This window comes from Bombina bombina, chromosome 6, assembly GCF_027579735.1.
Source record: "Bombina bombina isolate aBomBom1 chromosome 6, aBomBom1.pri, whole genome shotgun sequence".
NCBI classification, from domain to species: Eukaryota; Metazoa; Chordata; class Amphibia; order Anura; family Bombinatoridae; genus Bombina; species Bombina bombina.
In genome coordinates this window covers 511,496,205-511,517,874 of record NC_069504.1, presented here as the reverse complement: position 1 = coordinate 511,517,874, position 21,670 = coordinate 511,496,205, and the positions used below count along the sequence as shown (strand labels likewise).

Genomic DNA, 21,670 nt, shown 5'->3' with positions numbered 1-21,670 from the left:
TGGTCCCTCACAACCTCCTAGCCTTTCACATCCCTATGTGCCTTTCAAAAGACTTCATAAACGAAACTCTGGTAACCTTAATCGCATTCCTCTTACATCTAAAACCACCTCCCCCTTCACTTGTGCACTCTGGAACGCTCGCTCTGTTTGCAACAAGCTCACGTCTATCAATGATCTCTTTATCTCCCACTCTCTTAACCTTCTGGCTCTTACAGAAACCTGGCTCTCTGCTTCAGATACAGCATCCACTGCTGCACTGTCACATGGGGGTCTCCATTTCAGCCACACTCCTAGGTCTGGCAATAGACAAGGAGGTGGTGTTGGTATTTTACTTTCCTCTCGTTGCACCTTTCAACAAATACAGCCCTTCTCTTCACTCACATTTTCTTCATTTGAAGCACACATGATTTGGTTATTTTCTCCCCTCTCTATACGTGTTGCAGTCATATACTGCCCCCCTGGCTCCCCAACTAAATTTTTAGATCACTTTGCTGCCTGGCTTCCTTATTTCCTTTCCTCAGACACCCCTGCCCTCATTCTTGGTGACTTTAACATCCCTCTTGACAATCCCACTGCCTCCTCTGCAAAGCAACTTCTTCAACTGACTTCCTTTTTCGACCTGTCACAATGGACTGACTCTCCCACTCACAAAGATGGTCATTCCCTTGATCTTACTTTCATCTATCGATGCACTCTTTGAAATTTAACAAACTCCCCTTTTCCTCTCTCTGACCATCATTTCCTAATTTGCAGCATCACTTCCCAACCTACAACTCCCCCTACCTCTACCCCTCACACCAAACTTCACAAAGGCACTAAGTTACTAGATCTGCATCAGCTCGCTAGCTCTCTCAAACCTCTCCTCTCATCCATCACCTCCTTTTCCTGCCCTGACCAATCTATCTGCCAGTATAATTCCACCCTTACATCGGTCATTGACACTCTGGCCCCTTTAACCTTAGCTCAGAAACCACACTCTCATCCTCAGCCCTGGCATACTACTCTGACACAATACTTACGCAGATGCTCCCATATTGCTGAGTGACACTGGAGGAAATCTCAGAGTTCAGCTGACTTTCTTCACTACAAGTTCATCCTGAACACCTACTATTCTGCCCTTAATCTTTATAACCAACAATATTTCTATAATCTCATCTCTACTCTTTCCTCTAACCCTAAACGTCTGTTCTCCACGTTCAACACTCTTCTCCGCCCACCCCCACCACCTAACACAATCTCTCTCTCAGCTCAAGATTTTGCCAGCCACTTCAACAACAAAATTGACTCCATCAGAAGTGAAATCAGCTCTCAACATACTTCCAATCTCCCACCCCCTCAAAAGCTAACAATCACCCAAAACCCAAATATCCAAAAATGCAGCTCTTTTGCCCCTGTTAACGAGGATGAAGTTTCTGCCCTTATACTGTCCTCCCACCTCACTACCTGTCCCCTCGACCCCATCCCCTCACAGCTACTCCCCTCCCTCTCTTCTACCCTCACCCCCATACTCACACACATTTTCAACCTCTCCCTCAGCACTGGTATATTTCCCTCATCTCTAAAACATGCGCTGGTCACACCTATACTCAAAAAACCTTCCCTTAATCCAACCTCCCCTTCCAACTACCGCCCTATTTCCCTACTCCCTCTTGCCTCAAAGCTCCTCGAAAAGCTAGTTTACACACGTCCTTCCTTACACTAAACTCTCTTCTTGACCCACTGCAATATGGATTTCGTTCCCATCACTCTACAGAGACAGCAATTGTCAAGGTTACCAATGACCTACTTACAGCAAAATCCAAAGGCCACTTCTCTCTGCTTATCCTCCTTGACCTGTCTGCAGCCTTTGACACTGTTGACCACCCTCCTGCTCCAAACCCTCCAATCCTTCGGCATCTGCGACACAGATCTCTCGTGGTTCTCTTCCTATCTGACTAACCGTACACTTAGTGTAGCCTTCTCTGGAGCATCCTCTGCCCCATTACCCCTTTCTGTTGGGGTACCTCAAGGCTCTGTCCTTGGTCCCCTTCTCTTTTAAATCTACACGTCATCACTAGGTTCCTTAATAAAGTCCAATGGGTTTCAATACCATTTGTATGCTGATGAAACCCAAATCTACCTCTCTGCACCAGACCTACCTCCTTCCTTATTAACCCGTGTTACTAACTGTCTTTCTCACATCTCATCTTGGATGTCCTCTCACTACCTTAAGCTAAATCTCTCCAAAACTGAACTCCTTATTTTTCCCCCTTCTTCCAATGTCTCCCCCCCAAAATGTCTATAACTGTTGATAATTCCATCATTACCCCTACCCCGCACTCCTGATGTCTTGGGGTCACACTTGACTCAGATCTTTCCTTCACTCCTCACATTCAGTCCTTGGCTAATGCCTGCCACTTCCACCTTAAAAACATTGCTAAAATTAGACATTTCCTTACACAAGATGCAACCAAGATTTTAATCCACTCTCTCATCCTTTCCCGCCTCGACTACTGCAACTCCGTCCTCTCTGGTCTACCTAGCTGCCACATAGCTCCTTTACAATCCATTATGAATGCCTCTGCCAGGCTCATCTTCCTTACTCGTCGCTCTTCATCTGCTGCACCTCTCTGCCAATCCCTTCACTGGCTTCCTCTTGCCTCTAGGATTAAACATAAAATCCTCACTCTGACATATAAAGCTCTCACCTGCACTGCTCCCCCCTACATCTCAAAACTTGTCTCTAGATACTCTCCCTCCCGTCCCCTTCGATCAGCTCAGGATCTCCTCCTCTCCTCCTCTCTTGTTACTTCCTCACATTCCCGTTTACAGAACTTCTCCAGACTGGCCCCCATCTTGTGGAATTCCCTGCCTCGCTCCATAAGACTCTCCCCTAGTTTTAACAGCTTCAAGCACTCCCTAAAAACTCTACTATTCAGGGATGCATACAACCAACACTAACCTTTCCTAACTCCATTGCTTTCCCCTTGAACCCCTTAGAATGTAAGCCTATGGGCCCAGCTGTTTACAGATCGCTTCATAAGAGCCGACTACAACAGTGAAACTCTCGGCAGGGCCCTCTATCCACTTGACTCCTACAAAAGCTATCCTGTACACCGACTATGTTTACAGCGCTGCGGAATCTGTTGGCGCTCTACAAATACCTGATAATAATAATAATATGCTAATTTCTTGAAGGCCGCCTCTTAAGAATGCATTTTAACAGGTTTTTCACCACTAGAGGGTGTTAGTTCATGTTTTTCATATAGATAACACTGTGCTCATCCACGTGAAGTTACCTGGGAGCTATCACTGATTGACTAAACAGCAAGTCTGTCAAAAGAACTGAAATAAAGGGGCAGTTTGCAGAGGCTTAGATACAAGATAATCACAGAGATAAAAAAATATATAAATATAACTGTGTTGGTTATGCAAAACTAAGGAATGGGTAAAAAAAGGGATTATCTATCTTTCAAAACAATAACAATTCTGGTGTAAAATGTCCCTTTAATGAGAATTTTTTACCCTTTAAGGCCTAGTAGTAAAAGCTGAATGCTTGAGTCAATTAGCAACTGGGAAAAACAATAATATACAGGAATATAAAAGTTATTAATGAGCTCTGTGTAAAATAAATGTACAGTGATGCTTTTGTCTCCTTTTGACTTCAATAGGAACTGAAAGTATATTTCCAATTGATGTAATTTGTCAAGTGCTAAACAATAATCCAACAGCTTTGTAAACTGTCAAATTCTGTTATCATCTTTGTCAGCCTTTTTAACAGCTATCGGACAGTTTTAAAAAGATTAACACTACCAATATAAACATGGTTGTATACTTATGGACACAGATATATTAGCTTCTGTAGTGCCTTCTTCATTTCTTGATTTCTTAAACAGTAAATGATAGGATTCAACATTGGAATGATTATTGTGTAGAAAACGGACACCACCCAATCATGATTCAATGAATATGAAGAGGTAGTTCTTAAGTACATAAAGAGAACAGGGCAATAAAATATAGCCACACAAGTGAAATGAGAGGCACAGGTGGAAAAAGATTTGTGTCGCCCCTCAGTAGAAGTAATTCTAAATAAAGCAAATAGAATGAAGACATATGATACCACTATAGACAACAAAGAACCTACTTCAATAGGACCAGCAAATATAAAAATTAAAAGTTCATTAATATATGTGTCAGTGCATGACAGTGCTAAGATGGGATTGATGTCACAATAGAAATGATTAATATGATTTAAAGAACAAAATGATAACCTAAATGCAGAAAATGTATGTATAAAGGAATTAACAAATCCTGTAATGTATGTTATGCAAAGTAACTGCAAACAGGTTTTTGTGTTTATAACAAGTGAATAATATAACGGTTTACATATTGCCACATATCTGTCATAAGCCATAACAGCAAGGAGAGTTCCCTCAGAACTTGCCAGTGCAATGAAGAAATACATCTGTGTTGCACAGCCAATTAGGGAGATAGATCTTATCTCAGAGACAAGATTAGCCAGTGTTTTGGGTGTAATATTTGATGAGTAAACTATGTCTATTAATGATAAGTTTATAAGAAAAAAGTACATTGGCTTTTTCAGTCCTGGTGTTACACTTATAAGTAAAACAATAGCAAGATTAAAAAGCATTGTTATAATATATACTAATAAACAAATCACAAAGAGAGGTATCTGTAGATTAGGGTAAGGTGAGATTCCAGATAGAATGAATTCAGTCACAGTAGATTGGTTACTCAGTTCATAATTATATGTCTGCAACATAAAATGAAAAAAAGAAAAGAATCAAGTACAGAAATGCATGATAGGTTTTATAAATACTGTATGTAAATGTATCAAATAAACAATATATGAAATTGCCATTTTATTAATGCCACTGTCTAGTATTATCACTACAACCCATAAAGTAGACATCAATTGATGTCAACTAAAAAGGTACATTTACACTATAAAGAGATTTAATCATTTATTTTTAGAGAATAATGTTGGTTTACTATAGGAAATGTATTAAAACATTTTAAAATCCCCAGCTAAAAACACTATCTAGAACCTGACATTGGCAGAAAACATAATTTATGTAAAAACTTACCTGATAAATTCATTTCTTTCATATTGGCAAGAGTCCATGAGCTAGTGACGTATGGAATATACAATCCTACAAGGAGGGGCAAAGTTTCCCAAACCTCAAAATGCCTATAAATACACCCCTCACCACACCCACAATTCCGTTTAACGAATAGCCAAGTAGTGGGATGATAGAAAAAGGAGTAAAAAGCATCAAAAAAAGGAACTGGAAATATAATTGTGCTTTATACAAAAACAAATAGCCACCATAAAAAGGGTGGGTCTCATGGACTCTTGCCAATATGAAAGAAATGAATTTATCAGGTAAGTTCTTACATAAATTATGTTTTACTTTTATGTAATTGGCAAGAGTCCATGAGCTAGTGATGTATGGGATATTAATACCCAAGATGTGGAACTCCACAGAAGAGTCGCTAGAGAGGGAGGGATAAAAATAAAACAGCCATTTTCCGCTGAAAAAATTAAATACACATCCAAAAAAATACGTTTTCCTCATAATTGAAAAGAAAAAACTTAAAACATAAGCAGAGGAATCAAACTGAAACAGCTGCCTGAAGAACCTTACTACCAAAAACTGCTTCCGAAGAGGCTAATACATCAAAACGGTAGAATTTAGTAAATGTATGCAAAGAAGACCAAGTTGCTGCTTTGCAAATCTGATCAACTGAAGCTTCATTCTTAAAAGCCCACAAAGTGGAAACTGATCTAGTAGAATGAGCTGTGATTCTCTGAGGCGAGGCATGACCAGACTCCAAATAAGCCTGATGAATCAAAAGCTTTAACCAGGATGCCAAGGAAATGGCAGAAGCTTTCTGACCTTTCCTAGGACCAGAAAAGAGAGAATGTAAGGATCTCTCCAAAGAATTCTTAGGATTAGGAGACAAAGAGGGAACAACAATTTCCCTATTAATGTTGTTAGAATTCACAACTTTAGGTAAAAATTTAAATAAAGTCCACAAAACTGCCTTATCCTGATGGAAAATCAGAAAAGGAGACTAACAAGAAAGAGCAGATAACTCGGAAACTCTTCTAGCAGAAGAGATAGCCAAAAGGAACAACAGTTTCCAAGAAAGTAGTTTAATATTCAAAGAATGCATAGGCTCAAAAGGAGAAGCCGGTTAAGCCTTCAAAACCAAATTAAGACTGCAAGGAGGAGAGATTGATTTAATGACAGGCTTTATATGGACCAAAGCCTGCACAAAACCGTGAATATCAGGAAGCTTAGCAATTTTTCTGTGAAATAAAACAGAAAGAGCAGAGATTTGACCCTTTAAGGAACTTGCAGACAAACCTTTAGCCAAACCATTCTGAAGGAACTGTAAAATTCTAGAGATTCTAAAAGAATGCCAGGAGAATTTATGAGAAGAACACCATGAAAAATAAGTCTTCCAAACTCGATAATAAATCTTCCTAGAAACAGATTTATGAGCCTGTAACATAGTATCAAACACTGAGTCAGAGAAACCTCTATGACTAAGCACTAAGTGTTCAATTTCCAAACCTTCAAATTTAACGATTTGAGATCCTGATGGAAAAACAGTCCTTGAGACACAAGGTCTGGTCTTAAAGGAAGTGGCCAAGGTTGGCAACTGGACATCCGGACAAGATCTGCATACCAGAACCTGTGAGGCCATGCTGGTGCTACCAGAAACACAAACAATTGTTCCATAATGATCTTGGAGATCACTATTGGAAGAAGGAGAGGCGGGAAGATATAAGCAGGTTGGTAAAACCAAGGAACTGCTAACGCATCCACTAACTCCGCCTGAGGATCCCTGGACCTGGACAAGTAACTGAGAAGTTTCTTATTTAGATGGGAAGCCATCAGATCTATTTCTGGAAGACCCCACATCTGAACAATCCGAAAAAACACATCTGGATGGAGAGACCACTCCCCCGGATATAAAGTCTGAGGGTTGAGATAATCCGCTTCCCAATTGTCTGCACCTGGGATATGAACCGCAGAAATAAAACAAGAGCTGGATTCCGCCCAAGAAAGTCTCCAAGATACTTATTTCATAGCTAGGGGACTGTAAGTCCCACCCTGATGATTGACATATGCCACAGTTGGGATATTGTCTGTCTGAAAACAAATGAATGTTTCTCTCTCCAACAGAGGCCAAACCTGAAGAGCCCGGAATATAGCACAGAGTTATAAAATATTGATTGGTAACGTCGCCTCTTGAGGTTTCCAAACCCCTTGTGTTGTCAGAGATCCCCAGGTAGCTCCCCAACATGAAAGACTTGCATCTGTTGTGATTACAGTCCAGGTTGGACGAACAAAAGAGGCCCCTTGAACTATACGATGGTGGTCTAACCACCAAGTCAGAGAGAGTCGAACATTGCGATTTAAGGATATTAACTGTGATATCTTTGTATAATCCCTGCACCATTGTTTCAACATCCAAAGCTGGAGAGGTCTCATATGAAAACGAGCAAAGAGGATTGCGTCCGATGCTGCGTCATGAGACCTAAAACTTCCATGGACATAGCCACTGAAGGGAATGATTGAGACTGAAGGTTCTGACAAGCTGAAACCAATTTTATTTTTCGCTTGTCTGTTAGAGACAGAGTCATGGACACTGAATCTATCTGGAAACCTAAAAAGGTGACCCTTGTCTGAGGAATCACTGAACTTTTTGGTAAATTGATCCTCCAACCATGTCTTTGAAGAAACAACACAAGTTGATTTATGTGAGATTTGGCAGAATGTAAAGACTGAGCTAGTACCAAGATATCGTCCAAATAAGGAAACACTCAGAAACTTTGAAAAAATTCTTGGAGCTGTCGCTAGGCCAAATGGAAGAGCGACAAATTGGTAATGCTTGTCTAGAAAAGAGAATCTCAGAAACCGATAGTGATCTGGATGAATCAGAATATGAAGATATGCATCCTATAAGTCTATCGTGAACATATAATGACCTTGCTGAACAAAAGGCAGAATAGTCCTTATAGTCACCATTTTGAAAGTTGTCACTCTTACAAAACGATTCAAAATTTTCAGATCCAGAAGTGGCCTGAATTAATTTTCTTTCTTTGGGACAATTAATAGATTTGAATAAAAACCCAGACCCTGTACCTGAAACGGAACTGGTATGATTAACCCTGTAAGCTCTAGATCTGAAACACATTTCAGAAAAGCCTGAGTCTTCACTGGATTTGCTGGAACAGGTGAGAGAAAAAATCTTCTCAGAGGAGGTCTTACTCTGAATCCTATTTGATACCCTTGAGAGACAATACTCTGAATCCAATGATTTTGGACACAATCTGCCCAAATGTTTTGGGAAATTTTTTACCTGCCCCCACCAGCTGAGCTGGAATGAGGGCCGAACCATCATTCAGACTTGGGGGCTGGCTTTGGTTTCTTAAAAGGCTTGGATTTATTCCAACTTGAAGAAGGTTTCCAATTGGAACCAGATTCTTTGGGGGAAGGATTTGGTTTATATTCCTTATTCTGTCAAAAAGAACGAAAACGATTAGAAGCTTTAGATGTACCCTTAGATCTTTTATCCTGAGGTAAAAAAAACTCCCTCCTCCCCAGTGACAGTTGAAATAATTGAATCCAACTGAGAACCAAATAAGTTGTTACCTTGGAAAGAAAGAGATAGTAATCTAGACTTAGATACCATGTTAGCATTCCAATACTTGAGCCACAAAGCTCTTCTAGCTAAAATAGCTAAAGACATATATTTAACATCAATTTTGATTATATCAAAAATAGCATCACAGATAAAATGATTAGCATGTTGAAGCAAGCGAACAATGCTAGACAAATGAAGGGATCTGTTTCCTGCTGCGCTAAGCTTTCCAACCATAAAGTTGATGCAGCTGCAACATTAGCCATAGAAATGGCAGGCCTGAGAAGATAGCCAGAATATAAATAAGCTTTCCTTAGATAAGATTCAAGTTTCCTATCTAAAGGATCCTTAAAAGAAATATTATCTTACATAGGGATAGTAGTACGTTTGGCAAGAGTAGAAATAGCCCCATCAACTTTGGGGATTTTTTCCCAAAACTCCAATCTGACTGCTGGCAAAGGATACAACTTTTTAAACCTAGAAGAAGGAATAAAAGAAGTACCAGGCCTATTCCATTCCTTTGAAATCATATCAGGAGGTTTATAAACAGAATTTAAATGTTTACTAGCTTTAGTATCAAGAGGACGGGTTTCTTCAATATCCAAAGTAATCAAAACCTCTTTTAACAAGGAACAAATATACTCCATCTTAAAGAGATAAGTAGATTTGTCAGTGTCAATATCTGAGGTAGGATATTCTGAATCAGATAGATCCTCATCAGAGGAGGATAAGTCAGTATATTGTCGGTCATATTAAATTTCATCAACTTTTATGAGAAGTTTTAAAAGACCTTTTATGTTTATTAGAAGGCGGAATAGCAGACAAAGCCTTCTGAATCGCATCAGAAATAAAATCTTTTATATTCACAGGGATATCATGTACATTAGATGTTGAAGGAACAACATGAATTGTACTAGTACTGATGGATACATTCTCTGCATGTAAAAGCTTGTCATGACAACTGTTACATACTACAGCTGGAGATATAATCTCTGCTAATTTACAACAGATAAACTTATCTTTGGTAGAACTGTTATTAGGCAGCAGGGATACAACAGTGATTTCTAAGACAGGATCAGATTGAGACATCTTGCAAATGTAAGAGAAAAAAACAACATATCAAGCAAAATTATCAATTTCCTTATATGGCAGTTTCAGGAATGGGAAAAAATGCAAACAGCATAGCCCTCTGAGCATAGAAAAAGTCAAGAGGCATATCGGAAGTGGGGTTTAAATAATTAAATTATTTGGCGCGCAATACAAAATGACATTTTTTGGCACAAACAACATCCGGAAATGACGCAACCTTGTGCAAGGAGACCTGGCGTCAACTAAGACGCTGGAAATTATTAATTTGTGTCACAACGTACCTTGCACCAAAAAAATTCTCGCGCCAAGAATGACGCAATAAATAGCAGCATTTTGCAGCCTTGCAAGCCTAATTTTGCCTGCGAAAAATTAATGAAAAACAGTCAATTTTGAAGAAAAGACTATACCCCAGGTAAGAAAAAATAACATCCGAAATATGTTTTCCCAATTTTGAAACTGAAAGGCTGCAAAAGGAAATATAGATAAACCTGACTCATGGCAAATATGAGTACAATGCATATATTTAGAACCTTACATTAATACATAAAGTGCCAAACCATAGCTGAGAGTGTCTTAAGTAATGAAAATATACTTACCGAAAGACACCCATCCACATATAGCAGATAGCCAAACCAGTACTGAAACAGTTATCAGTAGAAGTAATGGAATATGAGAGTATATCGTCGATCTGAAAAAGGGAGGTAGGAGATGAATCTTTACAATCGATAACAGAGACCCTATGAAATAGATTTCCCGCAAGGAAAACCATTGCATTCAATAGGTGATACTCCCTTCATATCCCTCTGACATTCACTGTACTCTGAAAGGAATCGGGCTTCAAAATGCTGAGAAGAGCATATAACAGAAGAAAATCAAGCACAAACTTACTTCACCACCTCCATAGGAGGCAAAGTTTGTAAAACTGAATTGTGGGTGTGGTGAGGGGTGTATTTATAGGCATTTTGAGGTTTAGGAAACTTTGCCTCTCCTGGTAGGATTGTATATCCCACACGTTAATAGCTCATGGACTCTTGCCAATTACATGAAAGAAATATAAATTGTTTAGTGGAAAAAAAAATTGATAGGTGTTATACTTTTAAGAGGGAAAACAGCTGCATGCTTTCAATATACATTGGTTCCTTCATCAGCCACCTGGTTACCACATTTATACAAAATGCCCTTTATTTAGTTGTAAAAGAAAATTTTAGACTAGGACCTAAAATATTTCCAGAGAGTGGTTACATATTAGCCTAGATTCAACAACACCTGTTTGTGGAATAATATCTCACAGAAAAATGTTTCCAGAAAGAACATTTGTACCTGCCCCTTGTCACATGTGCAGAATGACTTTCCATTAGAAAAAAATAAAGCAGCATCTATCACATAACCATTCACCTCTAGGCCAATAGAATGAGCACCACTGTGAAGTATACTGGCATCACAAAATTAAAAATGAGTTAAAACAAAAACAGCAACAAAATACCTCTGATAATACAGCCCATTCTGATATATGTGCAACAGAAAACGTGAAAAAAGTGGAAAGAATATCAAGACAGCCTCATCAACTTTGACCCTGAATTCCATTCAGCTGGTATTAGCATCAATGGGAAATCATGGCTGCACTCCTAGAATGTCCCAGAATTTCCATAGTGAGCCTTATGTTTGTGCCTGCCAAGTACTTGAGACACTTCATGTTTCATCCAGATAGAAATCTTTTCAAAACAGACTTGTGAATATTTTACATTTGCAAACATTAACATTAACCCCTTAATGACCAACGACGTATGGGGTACGTCCTGCAAAAAAATGCAGTTAATGACCAAAGACGTACCCCGTACGTCGGTCTTTGAAAGCGGTGGAAGCGATCCTGATCGCTTCCAGCCGCTTTCATGTTATTGCAGTGATGCCTCGATATTGAGACATCCTGCAATAACTGTTTTTAGCCATCCGATGCAGAGAGAGCCACTCTGTGGCCCTCTCTGCATCGGCTATCCATGGCCATTATCGTTGGTGGGTGGGAGCTCATCCAGGGAGGTGGGTGGGCAGTCATTGGTGGAGGAGGGATCTTGTGCGGGTGCGCGCACGTGCATGGGCGCATACACGGGGGCGCCTGTGCACGGGGCAAGCGTGCACATGAGATATGTGCAAACAGCAAAAATATGCTGTAGATCTGAGGGTGGGAGAGAGGACTGGGGAGGGTGGTATTGTAAAATTAAGTGATCTGGGAGAGGGTGGGGGGTTGGATTTTGAGGGGGGGGCAGCTACACTACAGAAATAAAGAAAAATATTTAATAAAATAATAAAAAAAAACAAAAAAAACATTGTTATTGCAAACCAGCTGCCCGTACCCAATATGGTGCACAATAAGGCAGGGGGGGTTAAAGAGCTGTTTGGGGGGATCAGGGAGGTTGGGGGCTAAGGGGGGGTCCTACACAGCAGAAGAATTTTATTTTAGTACTGGCAGACTTTCTGCCAGTACTTAAGATGGCGGGGACAATTGTGGGGTGGGGGAGGGAAGGGAGCTGTTTGGGAGGGATCAGGGGGTGGGATGTGTCAGGTGGGAGGCTGATCTCTACACTAAAGCTAAAATTAACCCTGCAAGCTCCCTACAAGCTACCTAGTTAACCCCTTCACTGCTAGACATAATATACGTGTGATGCGCATTAAGCGACCTTCTAACTACCAAAAAGCAATGCCAAAGCCATATATGGCTGCTATTTCTGAACAATGGGGATCCCAGAGAAGCATTTACAACAATTTGTGCCATAATTGCACAAGCTGTTTGTAAATAATTTCAGTGAGAAACCTAAAATTGTGAAAAATTACAAGTTTTTTTTTTAATTTGATCGCATTTGGCGGTGAAATGGTGGCATGAAATATACCAGCATGGGCCTAGATCAATACTTGGGGTTTTCTACTATACTACACTAAAGATAAAATTAACCCTACAAGCTCCCTACATGCTCCCTAATTAACCCCTTCACTGCTGCGCATAATAAACATGTGGTGCGCAGTGGCATTTAGCGGCCTTCTAATTACCAAAAAGCACCGCCAAAGCCATATATGTCTGCTATTTCTGAACAAAGGGGATCCCAGAGAAGCAATTACAACCATTTGTGCCATAATTGCACCAGCTGTTTGTAAATAATTTCAGTGAGAAACCTAAAATTGTAAATAATTTTAAGTTTTTTTTTAATTTGATCGCATTTGGCTGTGAAATGGTGGCATGAAATATACCAAAATGGGCCTAGATCAATTCTTGGGGTTGTCTACTACACTAAACTAAAGCTAAAATTAACCCTATAAGCTCCCTACATGCTCCATAATTAACCCCTTCACTGCTGGGCATAATACACGTGTGGTGCGCAGTGGCATTTAGCGGCCTTCTAATTACCAAAAAGAAACATCAAAGCCATATATGTCTGCTATTTCTGAACAAAGGGGATCCCAGAGAAGCATTTAAAACCATTTGTCCCATAATTGCACAAGCTGTTTGTAAATAATTTCAGTGAGAAACCTAAAGTTTGTGAAAAAATTTGTGAAAAAGTGAACAATTTTTTTATTTGATCGCATTTGGCGGTGAAATGGTGGCATGAAATATACCAAAATGGGCCTAGATCAATTCTGGGGGTTGTCTACTACACTAAACGAAAGCTAAAATTAACCCTATAAGCTCCCTACATGCTCCCTAATTAACCCCTTCACTGCTAGACATAATACACGTGTGGTGAGCAGTGGCATTTAGCGGCCTTCTAATTACCAAAAAGCAACGTCAAAGCCATATATGTCTGCTATTTATGAACAAAGGGGATCCCAGAGAAGCATTTAAAACCATTTGTCCCATAATTGCACAAGCTGTTTGTAAATAATTTCAGTGAGAAACCTAAAGTTTGTGAAAAAATTTGTGAAAAAGTGAACAATTTTTTTTATTTGATCGCATTTGGCGGTGAAATGGTGGCATGAAATATACCAAAATGGGTCTAGATCAATACTTTGGGATGTCTTCTAAAAAAAAATATATACATGTCAAGGGATATTCAGGGATTCCTGATAGATATCAGTGTTCTAATGTAACTAGCGCTAATTTTGAAAAAAAGTGGTTTGGAAATAGCAAAGTGCTACTTGTATTTATGGCCCTATAACTTGCAAAAAAGCAAAGAACATGTAAACATTGGGTATTTCTAAACTCAGGACAAAATTTAGAAACTATTTAGCATGGGTGTTTTTTGGTGGCTGTAGATGTGCAACAGATTTTGGGGGTTTAGGGCTCCGTGTACGATGCAGTGTAAGCTGCTCCGGAGCCCTTGCAGGGAAGGTTGGCACATGAGAGCCTGCTTACCGCAATGTCTGGCATTGTCACTGATCTGTCAATGTTCACTACTTCTGTCACACTGTGCAAGAATACAGGAGCTGCCCAGTATGAAAATGCAGCTCTTCATAAACCAGCACCTGTAAAGCATTAAAATAAGAGAATAGCTTTGAAGAAAGCTGAGGGTACAGGGGGGAAAAAAAACATGGTGAATAGTAACCGTCCTATTGAAGTTGTGTCCAGCAGTTTAATGTCTGTTTTAGCTTAGAAATTGGTGTTTGGCTGCACTGATAGATGCAGTAACACCCAGAATGAATGTATTGGAGACAGAATGTCATTTAGAGGGGCTACAGTAAAATATCAAAATGAGTTGTTTTCTAAATAAAGATAAAAAAAATGCATGCTTTTATCAGAAGACAGCAGCACCTGCACAGAACATACTGTAACAGGCTTTTTAAGATCTTTCACCTTCTAAATTGATCCAGATGTTAGTCTATATTCCAGAACTATGTATAGCTTTGTGACCTAAGAATGTCAGTGAACCTTAAGATGGAAATGCATTTTATATGCAAGATCACACAGTTTTCTTTTATATACAAGATTACCACTGCACAAGCACTAATGCTTGAACAACACAACATCCAGGTCTCGTGCAACCAATCGCTAGAGAGTAGGGTCTGTCTGTCAACCCTTAACGTATATGTTATATGTCCACCGCCTTAAAGGTGACAGAGAAAGTAAGAAGCAGAAGTCGGATGATCTGTGAGCCTGCCTACAAGGGGTCAAAAGCAGTGACCGCTGTTTAACACAATGAGTCCATAGAGGAGACTAGCATAGAAAGAGGACTGCTGCAGAGCTTAAAGGGACAGTCAAGTCAAAATGATTAAGATAGGGCATACAATTTGAAATAGCTTTCCAATTTACTTTTATCATCAAATTTAATTTGTTCTCTTGGTATTCTTTGTTTAAATCTAAACCTAGGTATGCTCATATGCTAATTTTGAAACCCTTGAAGGTCAAATCTTATGTGCATTTTATTATCTTTCAACAGCTAGAAAGAGCTAGTTAATGTGTGCCATCTAGATAACATTGTGCTCTCTCCCATAGAGTTATGCATGAGTTAGTACTGATTGGCTAAAATGCAATCTGTCAAAATAACTGAAATATGGGGCAGTCTGCAGAGGCTTAGATAAAAGGTAATTACAGAGGTAAAAAGTATATTCATATAACTGTGTTTTGCAAAACTGAGAAATGGGTAGGATTATCTATCTTTTTAAACAATAAAAACATTCAAATAGATTGTCCCTTTAAAGGGACAGTATAGACTAATTTTCATATAACTGCATGTAATAGACACTACTATAAAGAATAATATGCACAAATGCTCATCTAAAAATCCAGTATAAAACCTTTTAAAGGGACAGTCAACACCAGAATCTTTGCTGTTTAAAAAGATAGATAATCCCTTTATTACCCATTCCCCAGTTTTGCATATCCAACACTGTTATATTAATATACTTTTTATCTCTGTGATTGCCCTGTATCTAAGCATCTTCTGACAGCCCCCTGATCACATGACATTTTATTTATTATCTATTGACTTTCATTTTAGCCAGTTAGTGCAGTGTCTGCCATAAGCCACAGGCGTGATCACATTGTTATCTATATGGTTGACATGAACTAGCTCTCCCCTGTTGTGAAAAGCAAATAAAAAAGCATGTGATAGGTGGTGGCCTTCAAGGGCTTAGAAATTATCACGAGTCTTCCTAGGTTTAGCTTTCAACTAAGAATACTATGAGAACAAAGCAAAATTTGCAATAAAAGTACATTGGAAAGTTGTTTACAATTACATGCCCTATTTGAAACAAGAAAGTTTTTTTTGGACTTGACTGCCCCTTTAAAAACTTTATTAGAAGCTTCCAGTTTAGCACTTTTGATTAGGTTGAGTGGAACACCCAGTGAAAGCAGACCCCCCCCCTTCCTCTGCATATGAAAAGACCCTTTACACAAACAGGAGCAAGCTGGAGTAAGTATACATCGTTATACTCCTATCAGCATATATCATATATATCAGCATAATGTTATTTAAAAATAAGCAAAACTATACATTTTTTAAAAAAAGCTGTATGGGCCATATAAATGGATAATCTACAAAACATTTATGCAAAGAAAAATCTAGTGTATAATGTCCCTTTGGGTAATCTATGGGTAAAAGACACAGAAAAAGGGACAGCAACAACAAAATATAAACAGGACTGTTTAAAATGCAGCAGAGGCATAAAGTCAGTAGCTGAATAAGGAGGGGGAAAAAAGATAAAAAAAAACAAAAACCTTTTAAGAAACAAAACATAAATCCAAACACAGAATTTTCAAACATAAATATCAGGACAAACACAGCAATGTAATAAAATAAAATAGATTTTTTTTTATTGAGATTGAGGGATGCCTAATTTAAAGGGACATTAACTGCTAGGCACAACTACAATAGCCTAGTTACTACTTTACCATTCTTTTGTTTTTCATCCTGTGCCTTACTAGTTCAGATTTTTTTAAAGTCTTAATTTGAATCCTGTTTCAGATTAGCATTCACATTACTGTGTGTGAGCTGCACATGTTTGCAGTAGCTGCATTGCTCTTTATTACTCATTGGGCCATTGTTTATGTGTCATGTAATTCTTAAACTGTGTATGAAATAGGCAATAAAAAAGTACTCCTGTCAGTGTATTGTGTGTGCTAACCCAAAAAGCACACTACATCTGTGAAAAGTCTGTCATTGTCACTGATCTGTCAATGTTCACTACTTCTGTCACACTGTGCAATAATACAGGAGCTGCCCAGTATGAAAATGCAGCCCTTCACTCAAACCAGCACCTGTAAAGGGTTAAAATAGGAGAATAGATTTGGTGAATAGTAACCTTTCTATTGAAGTTGTGTCCAGCAGTTGTATGTCCCTTTAAGCTTAGGAAATTGGTGTTTGGCAGCACTGATAGATGCAGTAACACCCAGAATTGATGTATTGGAGACAGAATGTAATTTAGAGGGGCTACATAAAAATATCAAAATGAGTTGTTTTCTAGATAAAGATAAAAAAACATGCATGCTTTTATCATAAGACAGCAGCACCTCCAGAGAACATACTGTAACAGGCTTATCAAGATATTTCACCTTATAATTTGCTCCAGATTTAAGTCTATATTCCAGAACTATGTAAAGCTTTGTGACCTAGCTAGGAATGTCAGTGAACCTTAAGATGGAAATGCATTTTATATACAAGATCACTCAGTTTTCTTTGTTGGCTAGGCAGATTACTTTGGTTGTTTAAATGTAAAATGCATACCACTATTGTGATAACCTTTATGAATATTAATTGTGCAACATTGAACTCACAAAGATCTATCACCTTATCCTCCTCAGGCCTTGCTTTCATTGAGGTGGTGAAGTTTGGAAAGTTGTGGTAAAAATATTTATTTCCATAAAAGTCTATAGAGATTTTTTTATGTTACCATCAGTTTCCAAACTGTACCACCTCAGTGGACATTAGGCCTCAGTGAGGGCTAGTAAATCTTGACAGATGTTTTTGAGACATTCACCTATTCCCATTCAATTCTGCCAGAATAATTACATTGTTTTACAATAACATTCTGAATTTCCTAATGCCAATTTAAAAATAGAACAAGGTTAAAAAGAAAAGGAATCTCACCATTTAAAGAGATAATTTAATTATAAAGTAGTCATGCTACTCCTTCATTCTTGAATTGTATATTTTTAAACCAAGGATTAGCAGAAATCCTTCTGAGAAAAAGACAGAAGACTAAGGATACAATTTTTATTTGCATCAAACCATAAATATTTATGATTATTTGATTTATGATTATTTTAAGATAATTATAATTATTTTTTTTTAATGTTTTACAAAGTGAAGTAAAATATGTTTTAATATATTCATATCAGTTGAGTGTTTTTATGTTGCTTCAGTAAGATACATTTTATTATTTTTTCATAATGTGCTTTACTTTATTGTTATCTAATTGAATTCAACTTGCGTCGAGATAGTGCAACCTCAGAGCTCAGGTGAACTGTTACGCTCAAATAAAAATAAATAAATAATACATTTGTGTGTGCACCTGTATTTATGTATTTACAGGCGTATATATGTATTTACAGACATATATACATATACAAACACATAAATACATATGTATACATAGACATATATAAGTGCATTAGAGCCCTTTGCAGTTAAGTCATATTTATGCAATATTAATATTTAATAAAGTGTTATACTGTGTTTTTATTGTAAATATTTTACATTCCAATGTAAGTCACATAGGGAAATATGTTCTAACTATTTTTAATTAGATATTCCTTTATATATATATATATATATATATATATATGTGTGTGTGTATTTATGAAAAAAATATAACATATTCTTCTATATGAACAACATTGGAATGTGAAATGTTAATATTTTATGTCACGTTAGCACACTTGAGAAAATTTAATCAGGTTTGTGCGACTTGTTAAGTGCAAGGTTTTTTCCACTTTTTGAGCTCCATTGAAGTCTATGGGAGAATATGTTAATGTAGTCGCAAAATTGTAACTTTGGCTTTTTGCGCACATTGGCGTATCCCGTAAGCGAGAACTTTTTACTTTCAACTTGTAATATGTGCGGTACCCGACACATGTAAAAAGCCAAAGTTGAGCACTGTTAGCTCGCAAACGGGAGTGATAAATAGCGCTCCACTCGTTCTCAAACCCTATATCTTCATACTCTATATATTGCCCAGAAACTCCATAAACAACTGCCTTATCTGTATAAAAACATAGAGTGACATTATTAATCTGTCATCATTAATTATAACAATTTGACCATTATTTTTTTTAAATAATTAACAAACTACTGCAATAAACTTAACACACTTGTTGATATTGCATACCCACTAATGTTTTATATGATAATATTTACCCACATGCATCTACTAATACCAATTGTCTCAAAATATAACGTTTTGTGTTTTACACACAAGTTGTGATATTTAGCTGAATAATATTTGTAATATAGTAAAACACCTGCAAACGGAAGTAAGCAGCTTCCCTGTTGCAATATCCAAACTGGGGATACTATATCTAGCTAAAAATGGTATCTAAGCCCTAGTGACTCTATGGTCACCAACTTCCCAGTCGAGTTCCACAGCTTGATTGCTCTTACTTTTTCTTTAAAGAAGGTCACATTTTCTTTCCTCTAGTTTAAGGCTGTGAGCTCTTTTATATTCAGTTCTTCTTTAAAATAGCAGGTTATAAGTGGTCCTAAAGAAAGCTTAATGATTAAAAAAAAATCCTAGCAATAACCTTATTAATGTTGATACCAGGATTCAAAGGTAATGTTTCCCATTTTAAACAATGTATTTTCTAATTAAAACTGCACTAACATAAAGTAAGAAACTCCCCTGTACTAATGTATGTATGGGTGTGCAGCAATCCTTATGACTTACTCACAATAGGTGTACACCATTGTACTTGGCACAGCTCCAGTTACCTCACACTTAAATGCTGTACCTCCTAATCATCTATTGCTGTAATATCTTGTACTATATAAATAACATGGTATCAGTTTATTTGGCACATTTTAACAGTCCCCATTTTTCATTCATGTCCCACATGAGTAACTTGTACTAATAAAATCCTTTGTGGATGATTACTAAGTCTACAAAGATAACTGGATTACACCTTTGGCAATTGTAATGGTAAACAACACAACATAATTACCACTGCTTCTCATGTTGTAGAAAAGAAGGCTAAATGTAATAAAAGTCAATAAAATGACTTAAAATGACACTAAAGTTAAAATTAAACTTTCATGATTCAGATAGACAATGTAGTTTTAAGACACTTTCCAATTTATTTCCATTTTCAAAAATTGCACAGTCTTTTTATATGCACTCTTTTTGAGGCATCAGCTAATAATGAGCATGTGCAAAAGTTCATAGTGTATATGTATACTAGTCTGTGATTGGATGATGGCTGTCACATGATATAGGGGGCCGGCAAATGGGTAAAAAAATAAACTTATAATAATAATCATAATAATTTGCGATTTATATAGCGCTTTTCTCCCTGTGAGACTCAAAGCACTTTACAAATATACTGTACCAACATAAGACATAAAAGTTAGGAGTTTCTGAAGGTCAGATAAGCGGACTGAATGTCTGATGGAAGAGGTGGGTCTTTAGCTTTTTTAAAAAGTCTGTAAGGACGGTGCCTCTCTGATTGTGCATGGTAAAGAGTTCCAGAAAGTAGAGGCAGCGTGGCAGAATGCTCTGGAGCCTGAGTTTGTCCTTATTCTTGGCACTGAGAGGAGGGATGTGTTGGCTGACCTAAGTGAACGGAATGGGATGTAGGGTGTCAGGAGCTCTTTCAGGTACTGTGGGCCTTGGTTGTTTAAGGCTTTGAAGGTCAGCAGGCCAATTTTAAAATATGTTCGCCATTTAATTGGAAGCCAATGCAGGGAGTGGAGAACAGGTGTTATGTGGCAGGAGCGAGTTTGATTGGTCAATAGTCTGGAGTTCTTTTTTTGGGAGGCCCAAGTAAAGTGCATTGCAGTAATCTAGCCTAGAGGATACAAATGCATGGATTAATGTTGGCATATCATCCAGTGGAATTAAGTGTTGTATCCTGGCTATGTTTTTCAGATGAAAGTAGGCAGATTTTATTACGGAGGAAATCTGCTGTTTAAAAGATAGTCCAGCATCAATCAGCACTCCGAGGTTTCGTACCTTTGCTGCACTAACGAGTTCAGAGCCTCCAAACCCCAGGCCAGTTGGGTGATCGTGGGATATTTTTGATGCCCGGGGGTAAGAAAAAAATATACTGTTTATTTGTAGGTGTAATTTAATTTACTTTTTATTATGCATTTTGACTGTATTTAATGGTCATTTTAAGGTCTTAAGGCCTGTTTATAAAAGATTCTCCTGCTTGGAGAGAAATTGTAGTGCAGACTTCACAATGGCTGAACTCTCTGAATGCTAAAAGAAGAAGAAGAAGAGTGGAACCCTTCACCACTGCGAGATCTCTCACAAGGGGCGAGATTACATATGCGGCGTCGCTCGCAAAAGCCGGCATCGGCTATTTTTTGACGGATGTAGTGATCACATATACGGCACTGCATACGAATGTGGTATGTATATTTTACCCATCAGCCACTGTTTTTAATAACATAGAACCGGCGTCACATATTCAGTGCAAGGAATTATGCTGCAAAAATTGAGAAATTTTACTCCATTTTCATCTTGCCACACATAGGCAGGCACAGCAAGCCTTGCGCTAAGTATATGAGTACCGTAACTCCATGGAAGTTTTACCAAACACCTAACGCATGCACAATATGTACCTCTCAAACGCCATCCCCCAACCGCACTAACTAAATAATATGTATTAACCCTTAATCCGCCAACCCCACATCGCAAAGTACCTAATAAAGTTATTAACCCATAATCCGCCACCCACCCAAAATGCAAAGTATCTAATTACACTATTAACCCCTAATCTGCCAACCCCTCACATCACAAACTACCTATTAAAACTATTAACCTCTAAACCGCCATCCCCCCA

The 21,670-nt window shown here is 38.0% G+C and overlaps 1 protein-coding gene across 1 annotated transcript in view; it reads right to left on the bottom strand.

Moving 5' to 3' along the window:
- Positions 1–3,814: 3,814 nt before the first annotated feature.
- LOC128664501 (olfactory receptor 1019-like) overlaps positions 3,815–21,670 on the bottom strand; it is a 35,201-nt gene continuing 17,345 nt past the window's right edge. The window contains exons 2-4 of the mRNA XM_053719323.1: positions 18,738–18,873; positions 11,071–11,182; positions 3,815–4,753 (exon numbers count right to left, since the gene is read on the bottom strand). Of these exons, the coding sequence (XP_053575298.1) occupies positions 3,815–4,753; positions 11,071–11,182; positions 18,738–18,873 (1,187 nt within the window). The remainder of the gene's footprint in view (positions 4,754–11,070; positions 11,183–18,737; positions 18,874–21,670) is intronic.